At 48.3% G+C, this 22,567-nt stretch overlaps 1 protein-coding gene across 5 annotated transcripts in view; it reads right to left on the bottom strand.

Moving 5' to 3' along the window:
* The window catches only part of PRKAB1 (protein kinase AMP-activated non-catalytic subunit beta 1), a 47,145-nt gene that overhangs the window by 19,392 nt on the left and 5,186 nt on the right, over window positions 1-22,567 (bottom strand). For all 5 annotated transcript variants that reach the window (XM_030217575.1, XM_030217578.1, XM_030217573.1 and 2 more), the window contains 2 exons: window positions 22,171-22,337; window positions 9,787-9,880 (listed from right to left, as the gene is read on the bottom strand). In XM_030217575.1, the coding sequence (XP_030073435.1) occupies window positions 9,787-9,880; window positions 22,171-22,337 (261 nt within the window). The remainder of the gene's footprint in view (window positions 1-9,786; window positions 9,881-22,170; window positions 22,338-22,567) is intronic.

The following is a 22,567-nucleotide window of genomic DNA, read 5'->3' on the forward strand; positions in this document are numbered from 1 at the left end:
CTTTGCCTCTGCAGGAGACCAGAGCCCCTGCGCTGTCCTTCCCAAGCAGTGGGCTCCCCAGCCCGACAAAGAGGCGTCCGTCGTGACGACAATCCACTCCGGGGTCACCAGAGGCATTCCTGCAGACAACTTGTCTGTCTGCATCCACCAGCTCAGCACCTTGCGCACTGCTGGGTCCAAGGGAAGGCGCAAAGCATAATCCTCCAACATCGGAGTCCAGCGCTGCAGCAGAGAGTGTTGTAGTGGTCTCATATGAGCCCTGGCCCAGGGCACTACTTCCATCGTGGCCGTCATAGAGCCCAACAGCTGCACATAGTCCCAAGCCCGAAGAGGAGAGGCTACTAGGAACTGGTCCACCTGAGCCTGAAGCTTGACAATCCGATTGTCTGGCAGGAACACTCTGCCCACCTGGGTGTCGAATCGAACTCCCAGATACTCCAGGGACTGAGTCGGGCGCAGCTGGCTCTTCTCCCAGTGATGATCCACCCCAGGGAGCTCAAAAGAGCAACCACCCGGTTCACAGCTTTGCCGCACTCTGCATAAGAGGGGGCTCGGATCAACCAGTCGTCCAGATAAGGATGGACTTGTACTCCTTCCTTTCGCAGGAAGGCCGCGATGACCACCATTACTTTGGAGAAGGTCCGCGGAGCAGTAGCCAACCCGAAAGGGAGGGCTCTGAACTGGAAGTGTCGGCCCAGGACTGCAAAACGCAGAAAGCGTGGATGAGGAGGCCAGATGGGAATATGCAGGTACGCTTCCTTGATGTCCAAGGAAGCCAAGAACTCTCCTGCCTTCACTGCCGCTATAACAGAGCGGAGAGTCTCCATGCGAAAGTGCCGCACTTTCAAGGCCCGATTGACCCCTTTGAGGTCGAGGATAGGCCGGACAGAACCTCCTTTCTTTGGTACCACAAAGTAAATGGAGTAACGTCCCTTGCCAGTCTGATTTTCTGGCACCGGAACGACCGCACCCAGGCGGATCAGGTTGTCCAAGGTCTGCTGCACTGCCACAGCTTTGACCGGAGACTTGCAGGGAGAGAGTACAAACCCGTCTCTTAAGGGTCGGCAGAACTCTAACTTGTAGCCGTCTCTGATGACTTCCAGCACCCAAGCGTCTGAAGTTACTCTGGTCCACTCGCCCAGAAACGAGGACAGGCGTCCTCCAATCTGCACTGGGCCATGGACCAGGACCCCGTCATTGGGTACGAGACCCTGGGGGAGGACCGGAGGGCGTACCTCCGGGACGGCGGTCTCTGCGAAAGGAATGCTGCTTGGGGGAGAAGTTCCTTTTGAAGGAAGAGGGGGCAGAGGAGCCCGACTTGCCCGGGCGGTACCGACGGGCTTCTTGAAACCGTCCTCTGGAGATACCGGGGCGAGCACTGGCCCGAGCCCTGACCTCTGGTAACTTCTTGCCCTTAGACGTGCCGAGATCGGTCACGATTTTGTCCAGCTCGACCCCAAAGAGCAGCTTGCCTTTAAAAGGCAACTTAGCCAGGCGGGACTTAGAGGCGTGGTCCGCAAACCAATGTTTCAGCCAAAGCCAGCGCCGCGCAGAGACTGTCTGAGCCATGCCTTTAGCCGAGGCTCTCAAGACATCATAAAGTCTGCCAAATAAGCCAAACCCGATTCCAGGGCCGGCCAGTCAGCCCTCAAGGAAGGATCCGAGGGGGAAGCCCGCTGCACCATCGTCAGGCACGCCCTTGCCACATAGGAGCCGCAAACCGAGGCCTGCAAACTTAAGGCAGCTGCCTCGAAGGACGACCTTAAAGCCGCTTCCAATCTTCTGTCTTGGGCGTCCTTTAGGGCCGTGCCACCTTCCACCGGCAATGCCGTTTTCTTAGTCACCGCAGTGATTAAAGAATCCACGGTAGGCCAAATAAAGGCCTCACGCTCACTTTCAGGCAAAGGATAGAGGCGGGACATAGCCCTAGCCACTTTGAGGCTCGCTTCCGGGACATCCCATTGAGCCGAAATTAAGGTGTGCATGGCATCATGCACGTGGAAGGTTCTAGGCGGGCGCTTCGTCCCCAGCATAATGGCGGAGCCAACAGGGGCTGAGGGAGAGACGTCCTCCGGAGAGGAAATCTTCAAAATGCTCATGGCCTGCATTAACAGGTTGGGCAAATCCTCTGAGCGAAAGATCCGTGCTGCAGAGAGGTCATCCGCTCCATCCGAGCGGGAATCCGTCTCCTCCAAGGAATCCCCAAAGGACCGTTGGGAGAACTCAGATACGCTGCCCTCATCTACATCAGAGGAAACAGCGTCCTCTAAGGCCTGGGCATCCACCCGAGGGCGTTTACTTCCAGGGGCCTCAACCCCTTTATCGGACAAGGGAGAAGGAGCAGCGTTCTGCATAAGGAAGGCCTGATGCAGCAGCAAAATAAACTCGGGGGAGAAACCCCCCAAACTGTGCAATTCAGCAGCCTGGGCCACAGCCCTAGATGCACCCTCAACCGGCGCTCACAAGAGCGGGGGAGAACCATGCTGCGCATCCAAGATGGCGTCCGGCGCGACACTCCGCGTGGGAAGAACGGCGCTTAACTTTATCCGCTTTTTTGCCTTCGCCCAAATCAAGGGCGGCCATGGCATGAACGTCTCCCAGCTCAAGGGCGGCCCAAGAAGAAGCCGTCCGAGCAGAGTGGCCGGCCAAGATGGCGGAGGCGAGCAGCGGGGGATGGGCGTTTATGGCTGGAAAAACCGCCGCGCCGGAGGAAGACCCGGGACACTGACCGGCCTCCAAACTGACACCCAACAAGGGCGAATCAGACTTTAAAACCCCCGCATCCCCGCTAGAAGCGCACACGCGGTCCGGGGAGCGATTCTTCGCGCCCTCGCCGTCCGACGCCATAGGCCACGTGGAGATCAATCGGGGAACCCCCTGCCCGCTATAAAAAGGTAAAAATTACCTGCTTCTCGCTCCGAGCTGTAACGACCTGGTGTCCCAGTGAGTAGCTGCAATAAACGTCGAAATAAACGCCCTTAAGGACGTTCAAAATTTTTTTTTTTTTTTTTTTAACGGAGCCAGCGGGAGGGGGGAGAAAAGGAGTGACCTGGCACCACCAGGTTTGCACTTGCTCAAGAAGAGCCCTCAACCCCAGGCACTCAACAAAACCTAAAAATTAGGCTTGGAGGCCTAGCCAGAGCTGCTGCTGTGTGTGACCACCACCTGCTGAGATACAGAACATACTGAGGAGTTTCCGGCAGCACATGACCACATATAGGGAGGCAAAAGGATTGCTCTCTCTCTCCACCTGCTGGTAGATGGACACAACCCACCAGTCTATGGATTGATCAGCATGATGATATGGAAAGTACTATTACAGTATTCTATCCTGACCTGAGGAAGGCGGTTTTGTTCTCCAAAAGTTAGCCAAAATGTATTAAAATTAGTCCAATAAAAAGATTACCTTGTTTACATGTTCTATTATAAACATTAACACAGCTACAATACTACTTTATCCTAAAGCAAAAAAATAAAAATATTTACAGTTTGTCTCTGGTTTCTGCTTTCCTCATCTTCTTTTCACTGTCTTCCTTCCATCCAGCATCTGTCTTCGTTCTCTACCATCCAGTGTCTGCCCTCTGCTGTCCCCTCCATCCAATGTCTGCCCTCTCTCCCTGCCCCTTCCATCCACCATCTGCCCTCTCCCCCTTCCATTCACTGTCTGCCCTTTCTCTCTGCCCCTTCAATCCACCATTTGCCCTCCCTCTCCCATCCATCTGGGTCTGCCCTCCCTCTTGCTCCCCCTTCCATCCAGGATCTGCCCCTCTTTTTCAGCCCCCAGTTCCAGCCCCACTATCCCACCAGTCCCGTTTCAGCCCCAGCCCTTTTCTCCCACGTTCCAAGCTTCAGCCCCCAGCCACTCCTCCCTGTCCCCAGCCCTTTTCTCGCACCAGTCCCAAGCTTCAGCCCCAGCCTCTTCTCCCTATCTCCTTTTCAGCCCTCAGTACCCACAGTTTCAGCCCCTGCCCTCCAGTCCCAGTACTAGCCCCCTTATCCCACCTACCCTCCTTTTCAGCCCCCAGTTCCAGCCCCCTTCATCCACATGCCTTGTATTAGGGCCCCCCTTTTCAGCCCCAGAACCATTCTCCCACCTGACACACACATGCCCCATTTTCCCACCAGCCCCATGCATGGCCCCTTCTCAAACCCCAGTTCCAGCCCCCTTCCCACACCCTTCTCCCATCTGAGTCCCCCGTACCCCTCCCCCGTCTGAGAACCCCCCACCCCACAACCTTCTCCCATCTGAGTCCCCCTTACCCCCTCCCCCATCTGAGAACCCCCATCCCGCACCCTTCTCCCATCTGAGTTCCCCTTACCCCCTCCCCCAACTGAGAACCCCCATCCCACACCCTTCTCCCATCTGAGTTCCCCTTACCCCCTCCCCACAACCTTCTCCCATCTGAGTTCCCCGTACCCCCTCCCCCGTCTGAGAACCCCCCACCCCACAACCTTCTCCCATCTGACTCCCCCTTACCCCCTCCCCCATCTGAGAACCCCCATCCCGCACCCTTCTCCCATCTGAGTTCCCCTTACCCCCTCCCCCCAACTGAGAACCCCCATCCCACACCCTTCTCCCATCTGAGTTCCCCTTACCCCCTCCCCACAACCTTCTCCCATCTGAGTTCCCCTTACCCCCTCCCCCCATCTGAGAACCCCCATCCCACACCCTTCTCCCATCTGAGTCCCCCCCCCCCCCGACCCACCTACCAACTCTGTTCTCCTGCTGCCACCCACTAACTTTTAAAAAAAACTTGAGAAGCACCGAGTAGCAGGCAGCGCCTCGCGTCTGCCTTGCACGTGCAGGAGATTTTTACTAGCAGGGCAGACGCGAGGCGCTGCCTGCTACTCGGTGCTTCTCAAATTTTTTTTAAAGGTAGGAACAGAACAGCGATCGATCGTCGGGAAAGGGGGGGGGGGGGGGGGGGAGTGGCGGGTGGAGCCCTATGCGGTCGCCTCGCCCTAAGACCGGCCCTGTTCATAGGAAGAAATTGTCTAGCCTGGTACTTGGTCAAAATAGCACCAACAAAAGAGCCCAAACAAAATATCCCTGACAAAAAAAAAAAAAAAACACAAAAGCCCCTGACAAAATGGCCTGCCCCTGAGTGTTTTTCTGAGTCCCACTGCTGCTTTGAGCCAAGGTGTCTCCCCTTTTTCCTGGAAGGCTTCCCTCGTGTCCCGCTTCATCTGATGTAACTTCCTATGTCCATGTAGGCAGGACACAAGAGAGAATGCTTCTGGGGCCAGCCGAAGCAGCTTGTTGATGCTTCCAGTGGACCACAGGAATGTTGGAGGACGCTGGGGTGGAGGAGGAGATGGGCAAGAGAGATACCAGACTGCGGAGGGTGGGCAGGAGGAAAAGCGAGACATGTTGGGAGATGGGGATAGAAGGGGAGAAGAGATACTGCACCCTCAGAGGAAGGGAGACAAGAGTTTTTACTATACTAATTTTTTATGAAGGGCTATGGGCTATTTCGTTACAGGGGCTATTTTGTGAAGAGACTTTTGTCAAGGGCCATTTTGTCCTAGCTACTATCTAGCCTCTTCAGGTGACCCAGTATGCCACTTCGGTGCAGTGTGAGTCTCTCATGCTGTGCCAATAGTTCAGATCTTAGCATTTCTTCAGGAAGAATTTGAGAACTTTATAATTTCCTAAAGAGTTTGGAAACCTTGTCTTATCAGGACATGGAGAGAGGCTTTCTATTACAGCTCATTTGAGTATCATTCGCCTTCTTCAAATAATTTCCTGTACTCTTCCTCCTGTCAGGAGTGTAACCAATTTTTAGGGCTCCAGATTAGGTTTTCCATGTTTCTATGTTGCTAAGAGAACAACTTAAGGATTTTCCCTTGGCCAATTTTATTTTTCACAAAGCAGAGTCATCCTTAATTACAAATGTCTCGTGCAGATCTCTGCCTCCACTTTACAGAAGCAGATATCTTGATCACCACAGTCCTGACATTTTCAAGTAGTAGTACATTTTCCATGTGATTTAGGTTTCATGTTTCTCACCTTCCACAGAGAATGGGTGTGGTAGTGTGACAGACAGAAATGCATGGGATCTTCATAAAATACAGACAGAGGGCAGTGCAATGTCAACAGGAAAGCTTTATTACTGTACAAAAGAAACAGGCCTGTTTCCTCACAGATTTTGCACCCTCAATAAAGTCTCTCAAACACAATCCTTGAACCTTGTCCCTGACAGGTTCCACACTCAATATATACTACTTTTCTTTCTTGATTCAGGGTCCCTGAAGCTTGTCCTGGACACAGCCCCCACAGGGGATGGAAGGGGAAAGGGGGATGGGATTTGATATACCATCCTTCTGTGGTTACAATCGAAGCGGTTACATATTATATACAGGTACTTATTTTGTACCTGGGGCAACGGAAGGTTAAGTGACTTGCCCAGAGTCAGAAGCAGCTGCAATGGGAATCAAACCTAGCTCCCCTGGTTCTCAGGCCACTGCACATGCCACAGGATAAATACACTGTCACTTCCTTAACTCAGGCTCTTGTAGTCTGACACAGATTCACAGGGTTAGTCAGTACTCACTCTCTCAACTCCGAGGTTTCAAGGAAACCTCTATTTCACTGAAGCCTCTGCTTCTGGCAATTACAGGGTAACAATCTCTGCTGAGGGTGACTCCTCTTCCCCAGGCATTGAGCCATTAGAAACACCCTGGGAGTTCTCTGAACTCAGGCCTCTCTGATCTGCTCATTTAACTCCCACCTAGTTTGAGCCCCGCACCTCTGATTCAGCCTCATTATTCCATCCACTCCCTCACAAGGGGGTAGAGAAGAATTAAATCTCTGCATTTGCTCAACACTTGGAGAAAGCGCCTTAATATTCCTAGGAGTGTCCAATGACTTCAGACATTGACAGATTCTGCATGCTGTTTGAAGAATCCACAAAGGATCCATGACTTTTGTGCCTTGGCTGCAACAGATGTTTTCTTCAACTTTGTTTTGAATTTATCAGAAGTTTGCCTAGCTCTTAGATGTAACACTAACCAATGTCTCCAGTGGCATATAAAGTGGTACAAATCTGTAGATAAACTTCTAACCAGAGAAAGATGTTCAATTATTTGCACTTATTTACTAATGAAGGGAAAAGACGAACCTTACAATCATACCACCATCATTGGTTATAAAAATCCTTCATGTTTTTAATCACCACCACCAAATATTTTTATACGTTACTTGTTATGAACTGCTATAGTGTTAAAAATCATTTACTACATTCAAACTTATCAAAATAACTGCTCAATATCAAAACATCGATATTCAAATATTTGCAAACAATTCTCAAACTTTTTCATCTCTTAATATTAACCTTAGGCTTGATATTTCAAAAAGACAAGTGAAAAACTTTTCAGTTTATAGATCTCCCAGGCTTTACGGTGGTCAAGACTGCTAGGGGGTCAAGCTGTCGAACCTTACAGGCCATTATGAACCCAGTACAGGCAAAGAGGCAAGACAACTGGATATCGCTCCTGCTCCAACCCCACTAGACAACAGGGATTTTGCACAGTGGGGCCCACGAAAGTCTAGAAGGAGGAGCTTTTGGGGCAAGGGTGTCTTCAGAGCAGTGAGAAAACTGATTGAAGGGGGAAAACTGATTGTGGAAGACCACTGGAAGGAGGGTTGTGATTAGGGAAGTGTCAGTGGATGAGCCACTAGAAGGGGGGCATCAGTTTGCAGTCAGTTTGACCAGCCTGTTTAATACGCAGCCTAGTAGTACTGAGCCACAAATTAGCAGCCCAATGCTCTCGGGTAGCGTGAATAATGCCGGTTGGGAGGTTGATTGGAAGAAGCGTTATTCATATATCACAGGAGTAAACTGTGTTAATGAGCTACCACAGTCACTCCTGTGGTATATTAAGATGCGATAAAAGCCTGACATTTACCACATCTTAATAATTAACCCTCCAAGACAAGAAACCCCATTTAGAGTTTATTTACCCAGCCTAGTTTAACAATTTTAAGACAGATTATAAGTTTAATTGGAACTTGATATACCACCACTTTGTAGAAATGGAAGTGGTATACAGTCTACATTACAAACATAATAGGAAAAAAATCCATATTAAGCTAGTAACTCAAACAGATATCAACCATAATAAAACTATATATAGAATCCAATGAGCTTTATAATCCTCCACCTGAATGGATATTGTGGTTAAAAAATACCTCTGAGCCAAGATGGCGATCTGGAAAGACGCATGAACAGCAGCTCCTGACCCCTTACATCAAAATCGCGAGTGGGAACCTTCCCTAGTTGATTATGGGGGAAGAGAAAGGGTAAATCCAACTTACCGTGCTCCACAGGACGGGTGAACCCCCTTCCCTCTCGGCAGACGACGTTGGAGGAGGCGGGACTGCTATTACAGAGGACCCAAGCCGGCGCCTCGAGGGGCCCGATGGAATCTTCGGACCTCAGCATAGAGGGAGTGACGTTGAGTCCCCCTCCGATAACAACGCCCCAGAGACCTAGAGGGGAACAGATGGCTATGGAGAGGCAATTGGCGGGAGCGTCCGGAAGTGTAGTCCCTGCCGATAGCAGTGGCGACCCCATAGCTACCTCATCTCCGTTGGAAACATCTTCGCAAATAGGCTCGATGCTGCAAGCTTCTTTGCCTGAGCGACAACTGAGTGAGCCCTCCGTTAGCGTCCGGGAATTAGTTAGACCATCGGTTGTTACAATGGACTCCATTTGGGAGGCAATCCAAGGACTAAACAGCACGCTACTACAAGTGGCAGAAACTTTGCGTGGAGATATGGGGAAGCTATCTCAGGCTCATTCAGAACTTTCCACTAAGGTAACTGATCAGACGAACAGAATAGACCATCTTGAACTTGAGGTAAATTCTATAAAGAATTCTATTTCGGCAGTTATTAAAGATAATACTATTCAAAGGAAAAAAATTGATTATATGGAAAATCAATTACGAAGGAATAATCTACGTTTTCTGAATTTTCCTAAATCCCCTTTGACTCCAGCCAAGGAAATGTTAAAAAAAATACTTTACTGAAGTTCTGGGGCTTCCCTCAGAAGCCTTTCCTCCTTTGACTAGGGTGTTATACATTTCTGGAGCTCGAGTTAATAATGTACAACCTTCTCAGCCTGATTTGAATTTAACTCAGATTTTGGAAAGTTCAACGGATGTCATTACAGAAAGGACAACACTGTTGGTCTCGTTTGCATTAGAATTGGACCGTAATAATATATTTAGGTTATTTTTTCGCCATAACTCCACACCTTTCCTTGGTTCAAAAATTCAAGTGTTTCCCGACCTCTCTCGAGAGACACAAAGAAAAAGAAAAAAGACTTTTTACTATTAAAAGCAAGGGTCTTACAATTAGGTGGGACCTTTATACTTAAATTTCCTTGCAAATGCTATATTTCTTTTCAATCCACTAATTATATTTTCTTTGAGCCGGGAAAACTTTTAGAATTTATAGTGAGTAAAGAGTAGTCTGCTGTTTGTCTGGATTGAATGCTACATCGGCTGCTCCGACTTGATTTCTTGTCTTTCCTGTTGTAAAAGTTTTTTTCTCTTTGAATTCGAGTAGACTGGGGTGGGAAACCACCTCAGTTATCTTGTTTTAAATTTGAGTTCCTAGTTCTTGGATCATTAATGTGGACAAACAAATGTATATTTTTTTTACCTGATTGTTTCTTTTTTTTTTTCAATATTGTATATTTCTTTAAATTCCAATTTATGTATATGACATAAATGAAATGTTAAACTGAATAAATAAAAAAAAATTAAAAAAAAAAATACCTCTGAGGGGTCATGTGTCCATTGACCATCCACATAAAATTTGTACTGGTGCTCTCCTTCAGGCAGATCCAGAATCGCTACAAAATTATTGTGGCTGCAATTAAGTACAAAACATACAAAATTATTGGGGAACTATAACTTTTCTCCTAGTAGCAGTCCACATATTCCTCAGAGATTTTGGTTATTCTCTCCCTAAAACAGAAATGTCCGATACTGAATATGTCTTTACTGAGGGTGGATAAAAATGTATTTATAATTTTTAAAATGTTTTATTTCAATTAAAATTACACTTAAAGTATATAAAGTATATAAAATGCATGAAATTAGTATAATTCACTGTTTTAATATATTTTAAAAAAACAGATGAAAAAATATAACAAAATCTGATCTGACCTAAGGATGTCAAAGAAACATTAGTCATCACCAACTTTTCCCCTTTTCTCTCCCACCCACACTCCCTATATAGCTCTACTAAGTACATTAAACTCCATTTAAGGTTAAAAGCACATATACAATGTTCTCCGTCAAACTGTTACCCAAGGGAAAGATGTTCTGCCAGTCTACTATATCAAACACCAGCTATCTGGAATTCAGTCCCACAGGATGCGAGAAACTCGCAATTATCTCAAATTTAGGAGATCACTGAAACCTTTTGGTTTAAGAAATTATCTTAAAATTGAGATTGGCTACTGTACTGTTTCTTACCTTAATGCTATGTCAGTTTGCAGAGTCTGCCTGTTAAAATCTTTTTGTAATCTAAGGGCTATTGCAGAATAAGCAATAATTAACTTATTAGTCTAGCTCACACACACAAGGAGTGACACAGGCTGCACATACTGCAGCAGGACATGTTTATTCACTCCTACCCTAGCTGAGATAATATTTAACCATCTGACCTCATGTGAACCTTTCTTTAAATTAGTTACCTTAAACTCTAACTCCTTTTACTCTCTTACATATCTGTTTCATCTTTGCTTATACCCTACACTGTCAATTAAAATATTACGTATTGTGTTGGCATTGTAAGTAGTATACTATGCCATACTTTGTATTTGAATATTTTTATTGCTTTGCCTATTGCTCATGTTTGATCTATTCTTACTGTACACTGCGAGTGAATTCCTTCAAAAAGGCAGTAAATAAATCCTAATAAATAAAATGTAATGTAAAAATACATGCTTTCACTTTGGGGTCCTTTTACTAAGCTGTGGTAAAAAGTGGCCTTAGCATGTGCTTACATACGTCATTCCCTTGTGCTAAGGCCATTTTTACCATGTGGGTAAAATGGTTGATTCCTCTATTTCCAGCATTAATGGCCACACACTAATTTTCCCATTAGAGTATGAGCACAACTACACCTAGGGGTCTGTTTCCTAAGCCTCACTAGAAGCTTCTGCGCAGCATTGCCAACAGCCCATTCAAAATGAATAGGCTGTGTCGGCACTAGCGGCTTTGTAAACCCCAGAGCTATTCTGTAGGCAGTAAGGGCTCACACGCTAACCATGTATTAATCTGTTAACATGCGGCAATGTAGCTACACTAATCGATTAGCACAGATCACGCCTACTCTCTGCCCCAGCGCTAAAAAATAAAGTTACTGCAAGATGGTTCAGCGCGCTCCGCGGCAGGCATTTTTTTCCTGGTGCAGTAAGCACACGTTAGTGCTTACCGGCAGCTTAGTAAAAGGACCCCTAAAAAAAATAAATCTCCCTCTTTCATCCATACCCCTTCCCAGAGAAGAATTCTAAATCTAGTTTTATTATAGTAATATTTTACTCTAAAAATAAATTTATTCAAAACAAAAGTTTTTAGTATGTTAAAGCTTAAATATCTAAATATTAATTCTTTATATTAAAAATTAAGGGGTAAAGTTATCAAGGTGCAATAAAAGTTGGGCAGGTTACTGAACTCCCATGGTATCTGATTAACATAGCTTGTGAGCAATCTTGCAAACAACGTTATTCAACTGTACCAGGATCATCTTAAAAGGGACCAGCCACAGTTGATAAAGCTGCCCTCCCTGATACCTTCCACCGATCACAAGTCACCCTTCTGAATGCCCCCCCCCCCCATTCAACAGCACCCATCCAGAAGATCCCCCCCCCCAAACTCAAACCATCCATCACCCTGAAATACCCCTCTCCCAATTTGAAGGGCTGCCCCCTCTGTCTACCTTATGCTTTCCCTGAGGTCCAGGCAGGAGTGATCCCCAGTTGCTACTACTCTTGCCAGCACTGGCAACTCCTAGCGGTAGTTTTACAGTACCACCACTAGAGATCAGGTTTCCATATGCTAAACTACTGCCAGGAAAGGGCTGGGTTTGTTGGAAGTTTTTACAACTGTGGTTGGTCCCTTTAAGATGCAGCCTAGGAGCACCTGGCTGCAGCTTTTTGGCCTGATGCTCCCAGTATGGTAAAGGAACCCCACCTTTTTGGCAGGGTTATTTTTCTAGCTATAAACTGGTTTGCAAGTATTCACCACAAGCTACATTATGGAATTTCCATGGTAATGGACTGTTTTACATGCATTGCCATTCTTTTCATCTCCTTATTATGTACCCTGTGGCAACCTAAAAAACCCTGTATAACAGCACCAAAACTTGCACCAGAACCCTTTAACACGTTAAGGGACAAATCACACACAATATATCTGCAACAATACTTGATAACTACCCCCTAAATGTTATTGGGAGAAAGGTTCAGAGGAAACATGAAAAAACAGGCCATTACTGAGGGGGTGGTAGATGCCAGCAAAAGTGGCAAAGAAAACCATGATATAACTTAAATATGCTAGGATCCAGCAGGCTGATGGCAGAGACGGAATAATTAATTGTTTGAAGAAGTGACAAAGATCAAACCAAGAAGCATCTGTTTACAACTATCGGACAGAAAAGGGCCACCATTTGCTAACGTCACTAAGGAAATTTGTAGGATGGTATTCTGATGTATGAAAATAACTGAAGTGTGTGCTATAAATGGTCAGGTTTGAATAAAGGGAAATTAAAAAATAAAGTGGGGGGGGGGGGGGGGAGGGTGGAGATTGAGAGAGGGAATACCTTATTTTATACAAATTTTCACCCTTGAGTTCCTATTTAAGAAATCATGGATCCCCAAACTGTAAAGAAGGGGGGGGGGGCACACAACAAATCACTGAAAGGGCTTGTGAAGGTGGCTCCCTTGGCCGCTGGGGAGAGGGCATACCTCTCGGAGTTTGTCGAGTTTCTTGCAATGCCAGCATCATCTTTAGAATAAAAGTAAACGTCCCCTTCCAGCATGAAAATTAAAGCAGACCAGACAAAAATGAGCTTCTTAGGGAACAGTCTGGGGACACCAGCACCTTTACTTGCAACCTTTCTAAGGTAAAATTATGTATCATACCTGATAATTTTCTTTCCATTAATCATAGCTGATCAATCCATAGACTGGTGGGTTGTGTCCATCTACCAGCAGGTGGAGATAGAGAGCAATCCTTTTGCCTCCCTATATGTGGTCATGTGCTGCCGGAAACTCCTCAGTATGTCGATATCAAAGCTCCATCCGCAGGACTCAGCACTTAGAGAATTACACCCACAAAGGGACACTCTGCCCAGCTCACCACCGCCGAAACGGGGGAGGGGAATTAACCCAGCTCATCCCCACACAAGTGGGGGAGGGGAATCCGTCCAGCTCATCCCCGCGGAGCGGGGAGGGACACCACACCCGCCGATGCGGGGGGATCTGGCTTATCCTGCAACCGCAACCGCGGGAGGAGCTGACTGACCCTAACACCGCCGAAGCGGGAGGGGTACAAAGCTGCCCTACAGCCGCACGAAGCGGGAGGGAGTGCCGGCAGAATTTAAATCTCAATCCAGCCCCGTAAAACGGAGGGGAGAGGAATGCAGCAGCTCACTGTAACACAAACTCGTCTCAACTCTTGAAGAATCCAAGTGAAAAAATAACTTGAACACGAAGTCTTCCTGAACAGGAACTGAAGACTAAACTTGAATCTGAAATGCAACCAGAATATAAACAGTACAGATATCTGGGAGGGACTATGGATTGATCAGCTATGATTAATGGAAAGAAAATTATCAGGTATGATACATAATTTTACCTTCCATATCATCAAGCTGATCAATCCATAGACTGGTGGGATGTACCGAAGCAGTACTCACCCAGGGTGGGACATAGAAATCCCTGACCGCAACACTGAAGCTCCAAACCGGGCCTCCGCCCGAGCAGCCACAGTCAAGCGGTAATGCTTGGAGAATGTATGGGCCGAAGCCCAAGTTGCCGCCTTGCATATCTCTTCCAAGGAGACGGAACCGGCCTCTGCCCTCAAGGCCGCCTGAGCTCTTGTGGAGAGAGCCTTCAGCTGGATAGGCGGCACCTTCCCCGCGGCCACATAAGCCGCTGCAATGGCTTCCTTGACCCATCTTGCCACTGTAGGCTTAGCAGCCTGCAGACCCCTACGAGGACCTGCAAACAGGACAAACAGATGATCCGATTTCCGGAAATCATTGGTCACTTCCAAGTATCTGATGATGACTCGTCTCACATCCAGACATTTGAGAGCAGAGTATTCCTCTGGGTAGTCCTCCCTACGAAAGGAAGGGAGACAGAGCTGCTGATTCACATGGAAGCGAGAAACAATCTTGGGCAGGAAGGAAGGCACTGTGCGAATAGTCACTCCTGCCTCAGTGAACTGCAGAAAAGGCTCTCGACATGAGAGCGCCTGGAGCTCGGAAACTCTTCTGGCTGAAGTGATAGCCACCAAAAAGACTGCTTTCAACGTCAGGTCTTTCAGAGATGCCCTCGACAAGGGTTCAAAAGGCAGCTTCTGCAATGCTCTTAGCACCAGATTGAGATTCCATGCAGGCACCACAGAGTGCAGAGGAGGGCGCAGGTGATTAACTCCCTTGAGAAATCGCACCACATCTGGCTGAGAAGCCAGGGAAACACCCTTCAGGCGGCCCCTGAAGCAAGCCAGAGCCGCTACCTGGACTTTAAGGGAACTGAGCGACAGGCCTTTCTCCAGACCTTCTTGCAGGAACGCCAACACTGAAGAAATTGGAGCAGTGAAGGGAGAAAGTGAGCCTGCTTCACACCACGCTGCAAAGGTACGCCAAACCCTGGCGTAAGCAGTAGAAGTAGAGCGCTTCCTCGCTCTCAGCATAGTGGTGATGACCTTGTCTGAGAAGCCCTTCTTTCTCAGACGCTGCCGCTCAATAGCCAGGCCGTAAGACCAAAAGGGGAGGGATCCTCCATCACCACGGGACCCTGATGTAACAGGCCCTGCTCCACAGGCAATCGCAGAGGATCGTCGACTGAGAGCCTGATCAAGTCCGCATACCAGGGACGTCTGGGCCAGTCCGGACCCACCAGGATTATCCGGCCCGGATGCTTTGCCACCCGGTCTAGCACCCTGCCCAACATGGGCCAGGGCGGGAACACATAGAGAAGCTCTTGTGTCGGCCACTGTTGGAGAAGAGCATCTACTCCCAGGGATCGAGGGTCCCGTCCTCTGCTGAAAAAGCGCGGCACTTGGCAATTGGCCGATGACGCCATCAGATCTAGGCTCGGCTGGCCCCAGCGCTTCGTGATGTCCAAGAACGCCTGAGCAGATAGCTGCCACTCTCCGGGCTCCAAGGTATGGCGACTGAGAAAGTCCGCCTTGACATTCATGACTCCGGCAATGTGGGCCGCAGACAGCTGTTCCAGGTTCGCTTCCGCCCACTGGCATAGATTCATGGCCTCCTTGGCTAGAGGGGCGCTCTTGGTACCTCCCTGGCGGTTGACATAGGCCACAGCAGTGGCATTGTCCGACAGGACCCGTACTGGCTTCAACGCCAGTACCGGGATGAACTCCAAAAGCGCCAACCGAATGGCTCTGAGTTCCAGGAGGTTGATAGACCACTTTGCCTCTGCAGGAGACCAGAGCCCCTGCGCTGTCCTTCCCAAGCAGTGGGCTCCCCAGCCCGTCAAAGAGGCGTCCGTCATGACGACAATCCACTCTGGGGTCACCAGAGGCATTCCTGCAGACAACTTGTCTGTCTGCAACCACCAGCTCAGCGCCTTGCGCACTGCTGGGTCCAATGGAAGGCGCACAGCATAATCCTCCGACATCGGAGTCCAGCGCTGCAACAGAGAGTGTTGTAGTGGTCTCATATGAGCCCTGGCCCAGGGCACTACTTCCATCGTGGCCGTCATAGAGCCCAACAGCTGCACATAGTCCCAAGCCCGAAGAGGAGAGGCTACTCGGAACTGGTCCACCTGAGCCTGAAGTTTGACAATCCGATTGTCTGGCAGGAACACTCTGCCCACTTGGGTGTCGAATCGAACTCCCAGATACTCCAGGGACTGAGTCGGGCGCAGCTGGCTCTTCTCCCAGTTGATGATCCACCCCAGGGAGCTCAAAAGAGCAACCACCCGGTTCACAGCTTTGCCGCACTCTGCATAAGAGGGGGCTCGGATCAACCAGTCGTCCAGATAAGGATGGACTTGTACTCCTTCCTTTCGCAGGAAGGCCGCGATGACCACCATTACTTTGGAAAAGGTCCGCGGAGCAGTAGCCAACCCGAAAGGGAGGGCTCTGAACTGGAAGTGTCGTCCCAGGACTGCAAAACGCAGGAAGCGTTGATGAGGAGGCCAGATGGGAATATGCAGGTACGCTTCCTTGATGTCCAAGGAAGCCAAGAACTCTCCTGCCTTCACTGCCGCTATAACAGAGCGGAGAGTCTCCATGCGAAAGTGCCGCACTTTCAAGGCCCGATTGACCCCTTTGAGGTCGAGGATAGGCCGGACAGAACCTCCTTTCTTTGGTACCACAAAGTAAATGGAGTAACGTCCCTTGCCAATCTGATTTTCTGGCACCGGAACGACCGCACCCAGGCGGATCAGGTTGTCCAAGGTCTGCTGCACTGCCACAGCTTTGACCGGAGACTTGCAGGGAGAGAATACAAACCCGTCTCTTAAGGGTCGGCAGAACTCTAGCTTGTAGCCGTCTCTTATGACTTCCAGCACCCAAGCGTCTGAAGTTATTGTGGTCCACTCGCCCAGAAACGAGGACAGCCGTCCTCCAATCTGCACTGGGGCGTGGACCAAGGCCCCGTCATTGGGTACGAGACCCTGGGGGAGGACCGGAGGGAGCACCTCCTGGACGGCGGTCTCTGCGAAAGGAATGCTGCTTGGGGGAGAAAGTCCTCTTGAAGGAAGAGGGGGCAGAGGAGCCCGACCTGCCCAGGCGGTACCGACGGGCTTCCTGAAACCGTCCTCTGGAGGTACCGGAACGAGTACTAGCCCGAGCCCTGACCTCTGGTAACTTCTTGCCCTTAGACGTGCCGAGATCGGTCACGATTTTGTCCAGCTCGACCCCAAAGAGCAGCTTGCCTTTAAAAGGCAATCTAGCCAGGCGGGATTTAGAGGCGTGGTCAGCAGACCAATGTTTCAGCCAAAGCCACCGCCGCGCAGAGACTGTCTGAGCCATGCCTTTAGCTGAGGCTCTCAAGACATCATACAGCAAGTCTGCCAAATAGGCTAAGCCCGATTCCAGGGCCGGCCAATCAGCCCTCAAGGAATGATCCGAGGGGGAAGCCCGCTGCACCATAGTCAGGCACGCCCTGGCCACATAGGAACCGCAAACCGAGGCCTGCAAACTTAAAGCAGTCGCCTCAAAGGACGACCTTAAGGCCGCCTCCAATCTTCTGTCTTGGGCGTCCTTTAGGGCCGTGCCACCTTCCACCGGCAAAGCCGTTTTCTTAGTCACCGCAGTGATTAAAGAATCCACGGTAGGCCACAGATAGGCCTCACGTTCACTTTCAGGCAAAGGATAGAGGCGGGACATAGCCCTAGCCACTTTGAGGCTCGCTTCCGGGACATCCCATTGAGCCGAAATTAAGGTGTGCATGGCATCATGCACGTGGAAGGTTCTAGGCGGGCACTTCGTCCCCAGCATAATGGCGGAGCCAACAGGGGCTGAGGGAGAGACGTCCTCCGGAGAGGAAATCTTCAAAATGCTCATGGCCTGCATTAACAGGTTGGGCAAATCCTCTGAGCGAAAGATCCGTGCTGCAGAGAGGTCATCCGCTCCATCCGAGCGGGAATCCGTCTCCTCCAAGGAATCCGCAAAGGACCGTTGGGAGAACTCAGATACGCTGCCCTCATCTACATCGGAGGAGACAAGGTCCTCCAAGGCCTGGGAATCAACCCGAGGGCGTTTACCTCCGAGGACCTCAACCTCTTTACCAAACGAGGGAGCAGGGGCAGCGTTTTGCATAAGGAAGGCCTGATGCAGCAGCAAAACAAACTCGGGGGAGAAACCCCCCAGACTGTGCACTTCCGCAGCCTGGGCTACAGCCCTAGACGCACCCTCAACCGGCGCTCGCAAGAGCGGGGGAGAGACATGCTGCGCATCCAAAATGGCGTCCGGCGCGACACTCCGCGAAGGAGCCGCGCGGGGAAAAACGGCGCTTAACTTTAGCCGCTTTGGTGCCGTCGCCCAAATTAAGGGCGTCCATGGCATTAATGTCTCCCTCAAGGGCGGCCCACGAAGAAGCCGTCCGAGCCGCGTGGCCGGCCAAGATGGCGGAGGCGAGCAGCGGGGGATGGGCGTTTATGGCGGGAAAAACCGCCACACCGGAAGGACCGGGACACTCATCGGTCACGAAACTGTCACCCAACAAGGGCGAATCAGACTTTAAGACCCCCGCATCCCCTCTAGAAGCGCCTAAGCGATCCGGGGAGCGACTCTTTGCGCCCTCGCCCTCCGACGCCATATGCCACGTGGAGATCAATCGGGGAACCCCCTGCCCGCTATAAAAAGGTAAAAATTACCTGCTTCTCGCTCCGAGCTGTAACGACCTGGTGTCCCAGTGAGTAGCTGCAATAAACGTTTAAATAAACGTCGAAATAAACGCCTTTAAGGACGTTCAAAATTTTTTTTTTTTTAACGGAGCCAGCGGGAGGGGGGAGAAAAGGAGGGACCTGGCGCCACCAGGTTTGCACTTGCTCAAGAAGAGCCCTCAACCCCAGGCACTCAACAAAACCTAAAAATTAGGCTTGGAGGCCTAGCCAGAGCTGCTGCTGTGTGTGACCACCACCTGCTGAGATAGAGAACATACTGAGGAGTTTCCGGCAGCACATGACCACATATAGGGAGGCAAAAGGATTGCTCTCTATCTCCACCTGCTGGTAGATGGACACAACCCACCAGTCTATGGATTGATCAGCTTGATGATATGGAATACTCTCAACTTCCTTATCTGAATTTGTTCATGACGCTATGGCCATTATTTTAGAAACATATCCAGATGTAAACAGTGCCATTTACACAGTGTGTTTCTTCTAGCAAAAAAGGTGCCGGTACTCAAATGCCAGGCCACCCCTTCAGGGATGAGGTGATCAATGAGGGACTCACCCCACAATAGCCAGGACCCCTGCAACCAGTCACAGAATCTATGACAAGGCAGAATTGGTGTGTAGAGCCTGAGCTCTTTCATTAAAACTTGGGGACCATGGGCCAATTTCAGCACACAATGGAAAAGGTGCCGGTACTCAGTACCCCCAAGTACCCCCTCAAAAAAAGCCCTGCATTTACATGGTTTTTATAATGGAGCTGCTACACAAGGATGCAGTCAGGATCATGCCATTTTACCCATGTGTATGTTTCTAAAATGGCTGCTTCCACTGCACATGCTAGCAAACATATGTACCCCTGCAGAAATTGTAGAAAAAGGATCTGCAAAGGCAGATCATCACTAGAATTTAGCATGTCTCAACATCTTCTGCTTTAGTTGCTTCTGTTCCACACTGTGTAAGGTATGCCAATCTCCCACTTTAGCTCACTTCTACAGTTTGCCTTCTAAACTCCGCATCTCTAGCTAAAATCCTACACCCATGCCAACTTTCTATATTTTAAATTCATGCTCATCTCCTTTCCATTTACTATTATACTTGCCAATCCACATCAGCTCATTACCACTCAACTCCTGCTTCAAAATTCCTCTGCTTCTCATTCCACTTTATTATCTGCCCTGACATTTGCCAATTTCTTCCATAACAAGATTCAGAAGATTAATCATGAATTCATACAATTCCTTTCATTTCCTCATAGTCTCTTCACCTAAATCTGAATATACACTGTAAGGAAGATAAGGCACAGACCACCACTAGGAGGGAAACTTCTAAACTACAAATCCCAGAAGCCCTTGAGAAAAAGGGTCAGAAAGGCCCAGAATGGAACTTCAGTAAAGAAAGGGAAGAAAGCAGCACAGAAAAAGGTCTGCCCATTTCTCCAGCCACCCCTAGAGGGAGTGGGAGAAATGAAGCTCAGTATCCCTGGCTAAGAAGGCAATATGTGATTCCTCCAAGGTGTGCTGTGCAGAGGGAGGAATTCCTGAGGGCTCTCAAAGAACAGTAAGTCCAAGTAGAAGGCTCTGAAGGCAGAGCACATGGACTATCTGGAGGAGGAAAGAGAGGCATCTCTGGAACCCTCAGATGAGACTGCTGTAATGGATTGGGAGATTACAAACCAAGAGAACGCTAGCCAGTAAAGGCAGGTGAATATTTTGCTGTGTTGTGGGAGGTGATCTGCCAGCCCCAGTTGTTGAAGGGCTACTGGTCTAGGCAGAGGATTTAAGTGATTGACTGCTAATATTTTGCTGAACTTTTAAAGATAAACCGTTGGAACTGATTGGGGAGGGAGGAAAAGGACTTGGGTGAACTACTATCAGTGGCTTACTCCTGGGTTTATAACTAGGAAAGTCCACTAGTTTCCATGGACAATTTGGGGGACTTCTTGCTTTTGGACATTAGAAAAATATAACCCTGATGAGTGAATAACTCCCAGGGAATCCTTATTTGAAATTTTGAGGAGCTTCTAAAGAGCCTTGTGTGTTTGTGTGAGGAAACAAGTCCTGGGAGGAGAACTCGGCACCAATCCAAAGAAACAGCGGCTACCCCGAAAGTTTTACAACACAGACTTTCCAGCTCTTATATTCATATATTCCAAATGCCAGGCTTGTCAGATTACATTCTCTCTTACTCACCTGATGTTCACTGCCTGTGGCTTCTCTTTCATCTTGGGATTGGAACGTGTTGATTGTTTACCTAATAGATACTGGGTTGATTGAAATCTCCCATCATGTGTTAACTTTCCTATTTTCTGTTAGAATTTCACTGTCTTAATTACTCTTCTTCCTTGATGTGGGCTAACTTTTATAGATGTTTCTGATATAGGAAAAAACTATTGTTTTGGTCATTGTATCATGATATAGATACTGTTTCCTTTTTGTAATTTTTAGGAAATGTAAACTTCATAAAAGCAAATTAAAAAAAAACATGAATTTCACTGTCTGTCATCCTGTTCCAGTGGACAAGAGTTTAAAGAGAGCAACTATGATAAAGAGGCAGTAATGAAAAAAATAAAATTTCTAAGAAAATAAAAAGGGGTTGCAAAGGTTAAAAGTTTACATGCAGGGAAGGAACAGAAAGGTCGTACCTGCAAGGAACACCGCGAGAGGACAAGGAGGAGTGCTGTGTTCTGGTTCCAAAGGCCCAGCACGTCCTAGTGACATCACCAGACATGGCCCAGAGCTCTGAAAGGAGAAGCTAAGAGGATTCTGCAAAGGGCACAGTGGGAAGAGGTGCTGTGTTCTGGTTCTAGCATTTCAGTGTATCCTTGTCATCAGACGTGACCCAGAGCTTTAAAAAGACCTCCTGTGGTTGGAGCAGTAAGAGAGGTTGTACCTGCAAGGAATGACATGAGAGGACAAGGAGGAGGAGTGCTGTATTCCAGTTCCAACAGCCTGGCACGTCCTTGTGATGTCATCCGATGCAACTCGGAGCTTTAAAAAGACGCTCCTATAGCAGGCGGTTAGAGGGAAATTGATGCTGTTTTTATATATCTACATTGACTAAATATTTTTTTCTACATGGGTCTGTTCCTCTTTTTTGCTGTTCTCAATTTTGCAGATTGCGTGCCTGTGCGCTTTTTGGGACCATCCCTGAAGCTCACACTAAAAGCATTTTTATATTCTATTTTACTTTGTTTAGTATGTTTTCGAGCCTGAAAAGAACGTATTCTAGTTTCTAATATTGTTTTAGTATTTCACATTATACCTAAAAGCTAATTTTGTGTATTTTTTTTTTGTTGTTGAAGATAACAGGAGGGTAATGCAGATAAAAGCAGTTTGTTACTTATGACCCACTATATCAAATGGGACCTGTGGTAAAGCACATTAGCATGTTATTACACACTAGCAGGACAGAGCACGTCAGTAAATCTGGCCCTATATGTATTTATCATCTGAGAAATAAAATATATAAAAAGTCCTTAAAAAAAAAAAAAAAAAAAAAGAATTCTGTAACATCAAACTGTTTGACTAGCCAATCTTTTTTTTTTTTTTACCTTCTTATCAGTGGAATCTTGCTCCAGTTGTTGAAGGAACCTGACAGATATATCTCTTTACCTCCCCCAGTCCAGCGGAAAACAGTTGGTCGAGCTTGAGTGGGAGCTTTTTCATTCACTTCTAGATCCTGTTGCCAGGCCAGGAATTCCTCCTTTTCCAACGGGGCCTTGAAGCACAAATGAATCGATCAATTATTTAAGCCTTATGTGCCATTAAAAATGTAAGGGTCCTTTTACCAAGCTGCGGTAAAAAGAGCCCTGCGGTAGCCATTTTTACCACTGCGTGTAAAAAGCCTCAAAAAAAAAAAAAAAAAAAAAAAAGACACGGCCATGCGGTAAGATTATCCTTACCGCGTGGCCATGCGGGGAGGGGGGGGCAGCACCTACCACCATCCAC

This window comes from Microcaecilia unicolor, chromosome 11 (assembly GCF_901765095.1).
Source record: "Microcaecilia unicolor chromosome 11, aMicUni1.1, whole genome shotgun sequence".
Lineage (NCBI taxonomy): Eukaryota > Metazoa > Chordata > Amphibia > Gymnophiona > Siphonopidae > Microcaecilia > Microcaecilia unicolor.